This window comes from Nematostella vectensis, chromosome 4 (assembly GCF_932526225.1).
Source record: "Nematostella vectensis chromosome 4, jaNemVect1.1, whole genome shotgun sequence".
Classification (NCBI taxonomy): domain Eukaryota; kingdom Metazoa; phylum Cnidaria; class Anthozoa; order Actiniaria; family Edwardsiidae; genus Nematostella; species Nematostella vectensis.
In genome coordinates this window covers 16573551-16587127 of record NC_064037.1, presented here as the reverse complement: position 1 = coordinate 16587127, position 13577 = coordinate 16573551, and the positions used below count along the sequence as shown (strand labels likewise).

The 13577-nt window shown below is 38.2% G+C and overlaps 2 protein-coding genes across 2 annotated transcripts; both read left to right on the top strand.

Moving 5' to 3' along the window:
• The first annotated feature begins 269 nt into the window (after nt 1-269).
• On the top strand, nt 270-6090 carry LOC5513926 (vacuole membrane protein 1). Its single transcript, XM_032383565.2, has 14 exons — nt 270-597; nt 700-788; nt 991-1049; nt 1761-1953; nt 2061-2151; nt 2523-2633; nt 3162-3241; nt 3587-3677; nt 3806-3857; nt 4042-4205; nt 4358-4474; nt 4716-4777; nt 5328-5433; nt 5736-6090. Exons 1-14 carry the CDS (start codon nt 427-429, stop codon nt 5886-5888), a joined length of 1539 nt encoding a protein of 512 aa, XP_032239456.2. The 5' UTR covers nt 270-426; the 3' UTR covers nt 5889-6090.
• Nucleotides 6091-6985: 895 nt separating this feature from the next.
• Nucleotides 6986-11979, top strand: LOC5513927 (nucleoredoxin). Its single transcript, XM_001634099.3, has 6 exons — nt 6986-7403; nt 9399-9650; nt 10040-10247; nt 10411-10499; nt 11064-11154; nt 11457-11979. Exons 1-6 carry the CDS (start codon nt 7104-7106, stop codon nt 11762-11764), a joined length of 1248 nt encoding a protein of 415 aa, XP_001634149.2. The 5' UTR covers nt 6986-7103; the 3' UTR covers nt 11765-11979.
• Nucleotides 11980-13577: the final 1598 nt, after the last annotated feature.

Here is a 13577-nt window from a genome sequence, read left to right as displayed (position 1 = left end):
ATTTTCCTAGGGTATGAATTTGTTGGCCTTCAATATCTATTTCCTGTAGTGTCTTTAAATCACACCAAGCAAATAGGGAATTGAAAAAACTTACAGGGACATTAGATGTTGAGGAAAGGCTGATCTTCGCCGTTCCCCCCACTAAGGTGTTTTCATATACCTACTTTGTATTCGGCACCAATATTTTGCCACTCATTGATGACAATGAGTGTGTTGGGTTGCCTGTTTACGTGGGAACGAGGCTGTATGTACACGTGTGTGATGGTGTGATGGTCAGCGGTTGACGGTTGGTGGCCAACTCAGTATTTGTTCCTTGAATCGAAAAAAAACCATTGTACTTCATTGTATCCTAAAGAGATAATTCTACTATTCGATCTGCTTGTGCCTGAAGGGCGAACCAGCTAAGGAATATCAGTTTACCGATACATGGCCGATACAGCAAGAAGAAGGTCTAGACGAAGCCTGCGGGGAACTGAATTCTCCGAGAAATCCTCCAACGCAGATCAGATTGACTCGTATTCACAACTCCGGGTAGTAGATTTGCGCAAAGAACTTAAATTACGTGGAGCTTCCCCTTACGGACTAAAGGCTGAACTGGTATATATAGGTCATATTTCTCTATTTCCGTCACACTTTCTTGTGACTAAGTGGTTATAATGCATTGATGACGTCTTAGTGCTGATGACCGTTTGTCGGTAGGTTGCTCGACTGAGGAAGTTGGACACAGAATCCAAAAACACAGAAACAAAAAATGTACCGGACGAAATGCCGGCAAACTCTTTGCTAAGGTAAATCATATCTTACTGTTCATATGAAGATATATATGAACTTTTGTGAGATGTTTTGATCGCAGCTTGACTGTTCCTTCTGATATATTGAACAACCAATATAAGGATGCCGGTTACATGTCATTAAGAATCTTGTGTAAAAGAGTATAGTACGAAATATGATGTAATGTAATGCCTGTCTGGTAATCTTTTCTCTTTCTAGAAATGACCAAATGAACCATGTAGAGGGCCCAAGAGAGAGATCCAAGCCATCAACAACAGGTAAGTATAATAATTAGCATGGCCTATTTTGAAATTTAAAAAAATAATTGCTTGCCTTCTTTACACCAGTTAAATAATAAAGATTATCAAGAAATAACTATTTGCATAGAGTAGGTTTTAGAGTGTTTATCAAGTTTTCTGATAAAACTCATTGTGTTGGTTGATATTATTTTGCCTCAAGGCTTTGGTCATCATTAACTCGAAGCTATCACATGACGATTAAACTCCCCTTATCCAAAAAAAAATCCCCTTATCCAAAAAAAATTCTTACTAAGAGCAGGGATTTAGCTAGGAACTAATCTTCAAGTGAATTTGTCAATAAGGTTGGCTATAGAATACAGGACTGCTGTATTAGGATTGTTCCTAGCCTTTTAATTGAGTGTTGAATGTCTAAATTCAACCAACACATATTCTTCCCCTATTATCTAACCCCTCCCCAGGGAGAGGGGGTGAAAAGATGAGCAAGGGAGGGGAAGAGGGGGAAAAGAACCGTCTCCCCTTCCCCACACATTTTTTCTCCCCCACCCCCTGCGGAGCGCGTTATCCAAGATGGTGGCCAGGTTATGCGAACTTCGTGTTTTTGGGGTTTTCATGCTGGTTTTCGACTATCAAAGCCTACAGGCTAGGCTACATATAAAAAATTTTTAATTAGTTAATAATTGAATAATGCTTTATCTCACAAATTGTTCATACACTAAATTGCTTGTTTAGAGAGTGAGATACCTAATAACGGCACAGCTCACCATACAATGAGCTCTGACCCTGCATTTGAGGAGGAGCTGAGACGCCAGCGCAAGCTGGACCAACAGAAGCGCCATAAGATAGTACTATGGAGAAGACCTATAACTACGCTGCACTATTTTGTTCTTGAAGTCATTATTTTATTACATGACTACAAAGAGAGGTAAGACAAGAAGCATGCCTATAGCACTTGAATGAAAATTCAAGTCATCTTATTTCCTTTTTTTGTGTGTTTCATAGCTAATGAAGTTGTGTGTTTTTTTATTACAGAGTTTTGAAGCACAGAAAGACCTGTTCATTGATTACATTTATTACTCTTACCACATTACTGGTGTATAATGTTGATGGTGCCCATCACCATGTGAGTCCATAACCCTGTTTTCAGAAGTTATCCCTTATTTGCTTTATTCTTGTCATGGTGCGATAGATAATTTTAAGTATAGTGCAGAGACTGCAGAGCATTGAAAAGTGGGTGGGTTGAGAATTGAAAAAAATAATATTGAAAAAGGAAAAAGGAATAATTAATAGTATTTGACTTGTTTCTGCCCAAAAAGGTAGTGGGGCCGCGGTCCCGATCCCTTCCCCTCCCCTCCCAAGTACAAAATGAAGTACTAAGCAGGCATTAGTGTTTTTTTTTTTGTCTGGTTAGGCCTCTATGTACATTACCCTTTGCTACAATCCCTGCCTGTTGTTCTTTCTGATAACATATTCTTTCCTGTGTGTTTATTTTAGTACATTGACGAAATAGAGGCACTTGCTGTATGGTGTGCGTACTGGGTCGGTCTTGGTATTCTCTCTTCTGTTGGGCTAGGCACAGGCCTCCATACTTTTCTACTTTACCTGGTATGTTCATTATCATTAGTAAGATGTTCACTGCATCTCTTAATGCACAATTATTATGTCTGGTTTGCTCAACTTTTTGTTTACAACAACAACACAAAAACTCTGAGTGATTGTGAAGTGATAAATGATGAGATATTACATGTTTGATAACATGGCACTCCCATGCTGCTTGCAAAAATCCTGTTTGAAAAGGGTTGTCAAAATAAATCATAATCAACAGTAAACCAAAAAAACTATTACTTGCATCATATGAAGTTCATTAGAAGACAGATGTATGCAAAATGAGCTCTTTTCTTAAAGTTTATATATACAAAATATATCAATTCTAGTTTTATCTTATTTATGACACCCAAATTTGTCTGGTGGAAGCTTTTGCCAGTGAATAGACATCTTTTCTAGCTTTTCTAGCTAAAAGAATATCTTGATTTTACACTTTTCCCAAAATAACTAGGTCTGCATGCCCCCTTTCACTGTTCTCTTAGTAAATCGTGGCTTTGAATGGGCATTCAAATTGTTTTTATTTTGCAGGGGCCACATATAGCTTCCGTGACTCTGGCTGCCTGGGAGTGCGTCAGTCTGGATTTCCCTGAGCCCCCTTATCCTACTGAGTGAGTGAATTTTGAAATATGGCGGCTCTTTGTTTAAAGTCGCATTGTCACCAGTTCACTTCCGAAGGTCCGACGGAAACCTCAACCGTTAAAAGACAAAGAATCTATTAGAATCAGAGATATTTAACATGCCATCCGCTCTAAATTATCAATCACATCCTCGAAGAAACTTGCAATAGACACACTGCTTTCAATATTTTGAAATATTTTTTGCGTTTTCCATTTAAAATCATCAGAGATTGTTACGTAATCAACTGGAAGTAAACTGGTGACAATACAGCTTTAATCATCATGTAGTATTTAATGCTGCAATTATCATGTCATGTTTGATTTGTAATTCTCTAGCATCAAGTGCCCAGCTCCAGGCCATGTTTCCTCATCCCCAGTCAACATGTGGACAATTATGAGTAAAGTCAGGCTAGAGGCATTTATGTGGGTAAGAGTGTTTATTTATTTACATTTGCCGGTCACACTCTGTAAACCTGTAACATGTCCCTTCCTTTTTTTTATTCTGATAATAAATTAGCTTTCACTGATTTTATTAACCCTTCTATTCTTTTGAAGGGAGCTGGAACAGCTCTTGGAGAATTGCCACCTTATTTCATGGCAAGAGCAGGTATTTTATTGTGCCTTTTTACACTACCCTACACTATTGTACCTTAACACTTCCTTAAGCAAAGTTATTAAATTATTGTACTACTTTTTTCAATCATTGGTTTCTGACTATATGTTTTTTACTACTTTACTGTATATGTTTTTGTGTGATAGCTCTGACTACTGTATATTTTTTTGGTTCATAGCACGGTTGTCTGGTGTTGAGCCTGATGATGAGGAATTGGACGAAGTTGAAGAGCTGGAAAGAATGACCTCAGCCGCTGGCCAGGACTTGTGGACAAAGGCAAAGAAGTTTGTTCATGACTTTGTCGAAAGAGTCGGATTCTTTGGGATTTTAATCTGTGCATCTGTAAGTATTAAAATCTATTACACCACTGACAGCGTACTTTTATTTTTTAAAAAACATATTTTGGGGGTAAATTTAAATATCATCAAAGTTTGTGCCTTTAGGATAATAGTTTAACCTTGTTGCTTCGGCTGTTCTGTTTCTGTCTATTACAGGTCCCAAACCCACTATTTGATCTGGCAGGAATAACATGTGGTCATTGCTTAGTGCCCTTCTGGACATTCTTTGGTGCCACACTCATTGGCAAAGCTGTTATTAAGATGCACATACAAGTATGTTTCAATCTGAAATATAGAAGTTTCCTGTTGGAAAAATAATCAAAATCAAATTCTCACAGTTTAAAACTGTGTGCACATTGAAATGTGTAAGGAAGCTGGGATGTGTTGCTGTGTGCCTGGACTACACCTAGGGATTATCAGCTACCAGCTATTATGTGTAAATGAGCACACAATTGATATTTTTGTTGTCAAAGTTCTAGTTTCTAATGCCTGCAACTGTACTGTTCTGTTTCAGAAATCCTTTGTAATCTTGTCATTTAGTAAACACTACGTTGAATCAGTGCTGGAGTTTGTCGGGTACGTTATTCTTTGTGGTTAAGAAATTATTCAGGGTAGAAGGAAAGGCAAGTTTCTTGTTTAAGTACCAGCATTGCTTCCTCCTAGTGTTGATTGTTCATTGTATCCTTGAGTGTTCATTATATGGCTAAACTCAAGAGTTGGTATCTTCAATGCTCTAATCAGAAAATCAACTCCACAAAAGATGATATTAGGATCATTTTTAATTTTTAATTTATTTTTTAATGTGCACAAATGATTACAAATTTTTAAATTACCCCTAGGATCACTTTGTAGCAGGGTATTCAATTGGGCTTGAAGCTACATAATTAGACATTTAGTGAGTGTTCTAAGCTGGAAAAATAAGAGCTAAAAGTTTCCAGTGGGGCAAATATTATTAAAATTATATTAATATCAAGCAGAAGCATCATACTTCATCCTATCTCTGGGTTGTAAAGTAAGCCATGACCCATTGATGGCTATCAAATGGCTAGGTATGCTAGCCAGTAATGAATATATAACAAGGCAAACCTCTAACTATGGCCTTCAAACTTTTCCTTTCTCAATCTAGCACTATCCCTGCTGTTGGACCATATATCCAGAAACCATTTAAAATTGCCCTGGAAAAGCAGAAGGAGAAGCTTCGAGGCAAGAGTGGGAAGGGAACAGTTGCCTCGGTAATCTGTTTTGATTTTTTATTGGTTCTTGAATAGTTATAAAATTAAGTCGGTCCTGCATTTAGCCCTAGACTCATATCCAAGGGGCTATAGGGGTCCAGTTTATGAACCCACAATTTGATTGGTAGGTTTACTTCATTGAAAGTAATAAATACTGCAAGCTAGGAAGGGATATCTAAGTGAAAATAATTTGTTTAATGATTGAATAACTCTGCCCCACTTAAAAATTCTTGCTATGGCCTGATCCCGAAGAGCATGATGACATGTTTACCATATTAAAAATGCATTCTCTTTTTCTCCAGGAGCCCAACATTTTGGCGTGGGTCTTCGAGAAAGTAGTGATTGCTATGATTGTCTACTTTCTTCTATCGATTATTAACTCTATGGCACAGGCCTATGCCAAACGACTAGATGAAGAGAAGCGACAATTGATGAAACAAGAGAAAGGAGAATGAAATCAATTGACTTATCACAGCATCACTATATTTTATTTCAACAAACTTTATGCTTTCGACATTTTATGTAATGCCAATAACTCTCGGACCTTTTTCGTTTGTTTTAATACCCAGTGTCTTAAACAGATTCATAAGTGCTGAATGTAATTGTGGACTGAATTTTGGAAAATAAACTGAAGTAAATATCAAAAACAAAACCAAATTTGTGTCATTTAATTTGTTTCTGCTATATTGGTGGCTATCCTCAACCCTTTTTTAACCTTTTTGTGCCACTTAGTTATAAAATGCCTCACTGAAGGAAGGGAAATCACCTTATATTCCATATCCAAGTATGTAGGTAGGGTGGTTACCATGAATACAGGGGCCTCAAAGAACTGGGGGGGGGGGTCACAGTCATCCCCTGGTCATTTCCATAACATCCAAGAAACACTTGACTACTTATACTTTGGATGGCTTTTTGAGAAACTTCATCTGGGAACACCCCTGAAATACCCCTTCCTGTATATTCAACTTAGGTCTGTGAAAATAGTTAAAATGACATTTTAAGTATTCTTCAATCAGGGTCCAGGAGGGGGTTGGGAAAAGTAGCCTGTGTAGCAAGCGTTTCTGTGGATTTTCAGGCTATGGGAGAAGGGAAGCTATACACCAAGCTCAGCCTTGCTGTTTAACTCCAGATCCCATTTCTCCTGGTCTGGTTGAAAATGAGGACAGCTTCAGAACCCTTGTCTAATACATGAAAAAACAGGTCTTCGGCAGGGGTGGGGCATTGGGGGCACATGTCCCCAATATTTTAAAAAAGTATAAGAAAATAAGCAGTAGGGGCGTGGCTATGCCCCCAATATTTTAATGTTTCGGTATTGTGCCCCTCCAATGTTTCGAGGCCTGCTATGGCACTGAAAACACACATGTACAGCAAAAGTTTTATAGTATTGAGGAGCTGTAGTCAATCCTCCCATTTTCGAATCCCGTATAAGTTTGTTGACATGTTTATTTAGTGTAAGTTGTCTGCACTATCGGCTGTCAGTCTGCGGTCATCGCAGGAAGTGGTGTGGGTTTCCTGTCCCAATTGGGCATTTGGCCAATCAGATCGCAGATCGCTTTACCCTAGAATCGGATGCCGTTTCTCCCTTACGCCTCGGCTGTCGTACGCTGACCAAACACAACTTTAATTTCTCCCAATATCGCTACCTTTTATCACTAAAACACCTCCAAAGTATGGCCAAAGCACTGGAAAGTCTTCTAGGCAAGAATTTAGTTGGTAAACACGGCCAAATTAGCGTGGAAAGCTTGTCTGGCGAGGGCAAGATTGTTGGGTTGTATTTCAGCGCGCATTGGTGCCCTCCTTGTAGGGGCTTCACTCCGAAACTTGTGGAATTCTACCAAAACTACCGATCGAAAACAAATAATGCGCTGGAAGTTGTGTTCATAAGCTCGGATAAAGATGAGGGGCAGTTCAATAACTATTTCAAGGAGATGCCGTGGCTTTCTTTGCCCTTCAGCGAGCGGGAACGAAAAGTAAGTGATCAATATGCAGCTAGTGCTATCGCCTTGCAAATATCAGCCAACGATCAAGTGTTCGAAATTAGAAACTCTATCTTTAGACAGGGTTGTGGAGAGTTTGGCTTCTTTGTAATCAGATGGCGGGGATAAACGCGATCATGCGAATTGATTGAAATATTATCGCTGCAAAAGCTAGTCTTCGGCATGCTGCGTTTCGCTGCGATAAACAAAGAGTGAGGCGAAGTGATGATTGTTATTTTGTCTTTGAGACATTACAAACAGATGTGCACGCTCAAAAAATCCTCACAAAAAACCCTTGTGTTTGTTTTCAGAAAATATCAAGCGAAGAGCAATCTGATTACCTATTTGCGTTAATTAATAGCGAGACCACTCGATAAATATGTCGCCTCCAATTTCTTTTGTGTCTGCTCACTGAATTCCCGTTTAAAGCTATTGTTTGTTAACATACCCAAATAGCTGTTTTGTCTTCGTCATACCGTGCATAATGGCTAGTAGTATTTAATATCGCTGGCAAGAAGTGTTCTACTCTAAAACAAGGCTGGAACACATTCGAGTACTTTTGGCGGATTGGCGCTTTTAATACCAAAGTTACGCTGTTAATTTTTTTTTTACAAAAATAAGTAATTAAGTTATTCGTATTCCCGTCATTTTCCTAAAAAAACTAATTTAGTAAATTCTCCGATATTTTTTAGCCATTAATGTCATCGTTGCTTATAACATATTGATATCTGAATGATGAGTGCTGTCGAAGAGGTGTGAACTCATTTCTTCAGCAAACATGGATTTTTTTTCCTAATTGATGACTGCTTTGTCTGCGAGGATTATCCAATAGCCGGAATTCTTTTGGGATCACAGCAGATAAGCTTTATATGCAGAGAGGCATTCTTAATAACTCCAAAAATATTTTTCTTTCCTTTATGAAGTGAATAGATATTTGTACTTTCTATAATGTCAGTATTGTTTTTACCTCAGTGGTGGACTGGTAGTATACCAACATAATTTGATTTTTTTCTATTATACCTGTTGCATGGTCAAATAAATTATGCTAATAGTTTGGGTCAATCTAGCACCCATTAGCGCAATTTGATTCTGCATTTTAAAACGCATGAGGGCTAAAAAATAATTTTTTTTTTTTTTTGCTATATGAGCCTTGGCATGTTCTTAGCATGTTCTTAAAATTTGGTGAAACCTCAGGCTGGACGTTCTTATAAAAAAAAGGTTCTTATAAAAAAAGAGTGTTTGGTAAATAAGATTTATGATTAGTGTCTTAAGGCTGCACTCCACTTTGCTGTTTTTGGTCTTAGGTGGGCATTTTTACATTATTATTACATTATCAATCTATTACCAATTAAGGAACTTTATGCAAAATAGACACAATTGGCCAATGATTTAATGTTAGCATGTTAGCCAATTGGGTCTATTGCACTTGAAAAACAGCATTATGTTTCTGTTAAAATTTAGTATGAAATACCTTCCCCAGGCAATGGATTTGCATACTCCCTTTCTAAATAAAACCATAACAAAAACATTTTCAATATTTTTGCCAAAATTTATACAGAAACTGTCGTGCCTGTCGTGCCAAAGAAAAAGGGAAAAATCTTTCAATTAACATTAGCCATTTCTAATAAAGGAACTTTCCAGCTGATTCGTATGCTCTGAATAAGTTGCTTTTTGTTGTTGTTATTTTACCACCAAAAGCCTAAGCGATTGAGTTAGCAGCCCAAAATGTCATGATTTAATAGTGCCTTTTAAATGCCCTAAGGAATGTGGCCCTAAACCCCCCAAACCCATAGATCCACTCCTAGAGATGAGATCAGACTGTTCTTTAAATTAAAAGAGCTGCAAGTTGTGTGGAGAGGGTGAGCTTGGAAGTCTGAGGGGTCCAAGCGATAGAGAGAGAGGTAATTAGGTCTTACAGCTTACCACAAAAAAAGACTTGGGGTCATAGGTCTGAAAACCTTTGCAAACTTTTAATGTTCCCTTCCACAGAAAAAGCTTTCTCAGAAATTCAAGATCGCAGGCATCCCAACGCTGGTGTTACTTGAAGGCAAGGACGGCAGTGTTATCACCAGAGATGGGCGGGGTGCCCTCATAGAAGACCAGGAGGGAAAAAACTTCCCTTGGAGACCAAAACCTCTATCAGAAATTATCAGTGGTAGCCTTGTAAACAAGAATGGGGAAGTTATCAATGCTGGGGATCTGAAGGGAAAAATTGTAGGCATATATTTTTCAGCTCACTGGGTAAGTTGATATTGATTATACGTTCATTTCTTCTGCATTAGGTTTAGAAGGTAGCATGATGAAGAAAGCTTGCTAAAGAAACACTTTTGTCAGTATTAGATGCACAAATTAAGCATTTTTAAGTAAGACAACATAGAGTCCACCCCCTAACAATGCATGCACTGTGTCTTATTTACATACAAATTAAATCCAGACTAAATTAAGGTGTGTAAGCTGTGAAGCCATGCTATAATAGTAATAGTGATAGTAAGTAGATCATCCCTGTTTTTGTCATGTAATCAGCGATTGGGATGCTAAGTAGAAATTGACTTTGTCCATCCTCTCTTTCCAACAACAAAATGCCTTTAAAAGGGATGTCACTATATCTAAACCCTGATTCCTGCTTGCAGTGTCCACCATGCAGAGCCTTCACCCCAGAACTGGTATCAACGTATGATGCAGTGCGTAAAGCAAATAATGCTTTTGAAGTCATATTTGTCAGTTCTGATAGAAGTCAAGATTCATTCAAAGACTACCTAAACACCATGCCATGGTTTGCAATACCCTATGAAGATTCTGACCGGCGATTAGCTGTCTCAAAACATTTTGGAGTTGAAGGTACTGTTAATCTCTGTGTAACAACTTATAATCACTAAAAAAATATTATAACCATAAATTGCGCGAAAAAAAAGCCTGCAAAAAAGGCAATAGTAGTGGTTGCATCTTTAAAACTTTGGATCATAATTTATGCTAAAAGCAGACCATTTTAATTCTATTTCAGGGATTCCTACTTTTATTATAGTTGATGAGAACTGGAAGATTATATCCACAAATGGGAGGACTATTGTGCTGCATGATAAACTTGGGAAGGTAAAAAATGTAACTCTGTCATATGAGGAACATGTGGTATAACTAGAAAGACAACAGCTAACTGTACAAGATGGTCTGCATAGGTGTGGTGTAGACAAGCTATAATTCAACACAGGGCAGAAAAAGTATGTTGAACATTTTTGTGAAGCAGACTTATTTTGCTGACCTTTCGGGCGTTAGCCCGTCCTCAGAGCAAAAGAAACCTTGTGTTGATTTATACCATAGGAGGAGCATATCTTGTTTGTGCCAGTTACATATATATATATACCATATACTATATATGGTATTTGCAAATTTGATTTTACACAAAATTTGTGTAAATTGTTTTTAATTGAAAAGCTTTAAAAATGTCATAATTTAAAACTGTACTTGGTTCACTTTTTTGTATTTTGACAACCCCCTATCACCCCCAACAAAGCTTGAAACCTTGAAACCCCCTTGAAACCTATTGGTAAAGAGCTTAAATTTTATACAGCAATAAATAGTTCTATTATAATAAGCCATGGCAAGACAATTGACATTTTGGCAAATGTATATGTCCTAAAAGATCGTATTGTTTTCTAGGAGTTCCCATGGAGGATAAAGCCTTACGATGATCTAAACCCCATCACTGCCCTAATTGTTAATGAAGAGACATGTGCAATATACTTTGCAGGTTAGTCTTTTTCTCTGCCCCTTCGTATGAACTATCAAGATGGAGTTGTCATATTTTGAATCCAGGGGCATGTTTTCAGCTGTTACAAGCCCCGTTATTTCTGATATTCTGGTTAAGGACAGGCTTAGCTGGATTAAAGGCAGGTACTGTATGCCCCTAAAATGAATGAATGATTTTATATTTTCTATCAAAATATAAATCTGCATAGGGGGGGGGGGGGGTTTGTATTACTGAGTAGATGTTTGATAGCATTTTTGTGTGACAAGGTAGATGTATGATAGCATTTTTGTATTAATCGTCAGATGGGGAGGAAGAAACTCTCAAGCAAGCAAGGGAAATGTTTCAGCCACTTGCTGATAAAATTGCTAAAGATGCAGCCGAAAAAGGAGAGGATCGTCCCATAACGTTTCTCTGTGCTCGTAATGATGAAGTTGCGGAAAGCTTGCGTGAGTTTGCCTCCCTTCCAGACGATGAGAACATTTTAGTGATTCTTGATATCCCATCTCGGAGAGTGTTCGTCTCCGACAATGATGTCATCACAACGGAGAATGCAAGAGAATTTGTTAATAATTACTTAGCTGACAAACTGCAGGGAAGATTATTACATTAGTCAGAAAACTAGATATTTATAAACATTAATGTTTTCCTGAAGCATCTCAGGAATAGCTTTCTGAAAGCCAAAGATTCAGTCCCATGGACATTTAACATATTTTTATCTCTATGTGTTGTAAAGTCTTATACATGTACAGCCTTTGAGTATTTGCACGTTGTAAAAGTGGTATTGTGTAAAAATAAAAGATATTGTACGAATACTGCACAGAATAACTACCTTATAACCCAGTGACCTGCCAGTAGCTGTGGATGTGAGCAGGTTTTGTGTGGCCGTAGCAGGGGGTGGAGCACTGGACGCCTGTACCCCCTAATATTTTCAAAAATTATAAGGAAAAGAGCAGTAGGGGCGTAGCTGTGCCCCCCTAATATTTTCAAAAATTATAAGGAAAAGAGCAGTAGGGGTGTAGCTGTGCCCCCCTAATATTTTCAAAAATTATAAGGAAAAGAGCAGTAGGGACGTAGCTGTGCCCCCCTAATATTTTCAAAAACTATAAGGAAAAGAGCAGTAGGGGCGTAGATGTGCCCCCCCCCCCCCCCAATATTTTCAAAAATTATAAGGAAAAGAGCAGTAGGGGCGTAGATGTGCCCCCCCCCCCAATATTTTAAAAAATTATAAGAAAACAACCAGTAGGGACATAACTGTGCCCCCCAATACTTTCTTAATGTTTCTGTATTGTGCCCCTTCCCCCCCCCCACCCAATCTTACAGGGCCTGCTATGGCTCTGTGTGAGTATGTGTTTGTCCCATCTTGCAGTGGTACTCTATTTCCCCTCATTTAAGGGGAGGGGGGAGTAACGATTTGGACTGTTGGAAACCGTAAAATTTCAGAACCATTGAAATTTGCCTTTTTTGTGACCCCCTTCCTCGACCCCCAAGGATTTCAGTTGGGTTCAGAGTAGCCTACGTGTATACGCTGACTCGCTATGAGATAATTTGGCAAGTCAGCAGCTACCTGTGGGCTAGGTTCAGAACCCCCATATGCCCACTTTACGATAGTCATGTTTATTATATCAAAAAAGAGGTTGTGGATGGCATTACACACATCTGCCCAACTACAATATATCCTAAGGTCTCTAAACACTGCTTTCCATGATTACAGTTGACAACAGCTTATCTGACCCATACGATCACATGGTTTCAATTTGTTTGCACACAATCATGTGTGTTTTCATATAATCATACAATCATATTAGCCTGTGTAGCGGCCCTCCAATTTCTTTCTCATCCACTGACCCATTCCCCCTTCCCCTTAGCACCGCTATGCAGGCTACACTCATATAGAAACCATTCACCAGCCTTAAGGCAAAGCATGTATCATTCTAAGTGGACATGGTCCAAGGGAAGCTTTATATCTGGGAATTGATAAAGTTGAAATCTCTAGGAATAGACAACCAATGTGTAAAGAAAATGCTTCCTGTAGCTGAGCATCCAAAAATTGTATGAACTTTTTACTCATTTCACCCCTGGAATTTCAAAATTTGGAACAGCCCCAAAATCATCACTCAAAGCATAATCTTTGCTAGTAAGCCTAAACTTTTATCTTGAATTTGACCACTTTCAAATTTCCCCCATCTTGAATTTGACCACTTTCAAATTTCCCCCATCTTGAATTTGACCACTTTCAAATTTCCCCCATCTTGAATTTGATCATTTTCAAATTTCCCCCATCTTGAATTTGACCACTTTCAAATTTCCCCCATCTTGAATTTGACCATTTTCAAATTTCCCCCATCTTGAATTTGACCATTTTCAAATTTTTCCCATCTTTAATTTGACCATTTTCAAATTTTTCCCATCTTGAATTTGACCAT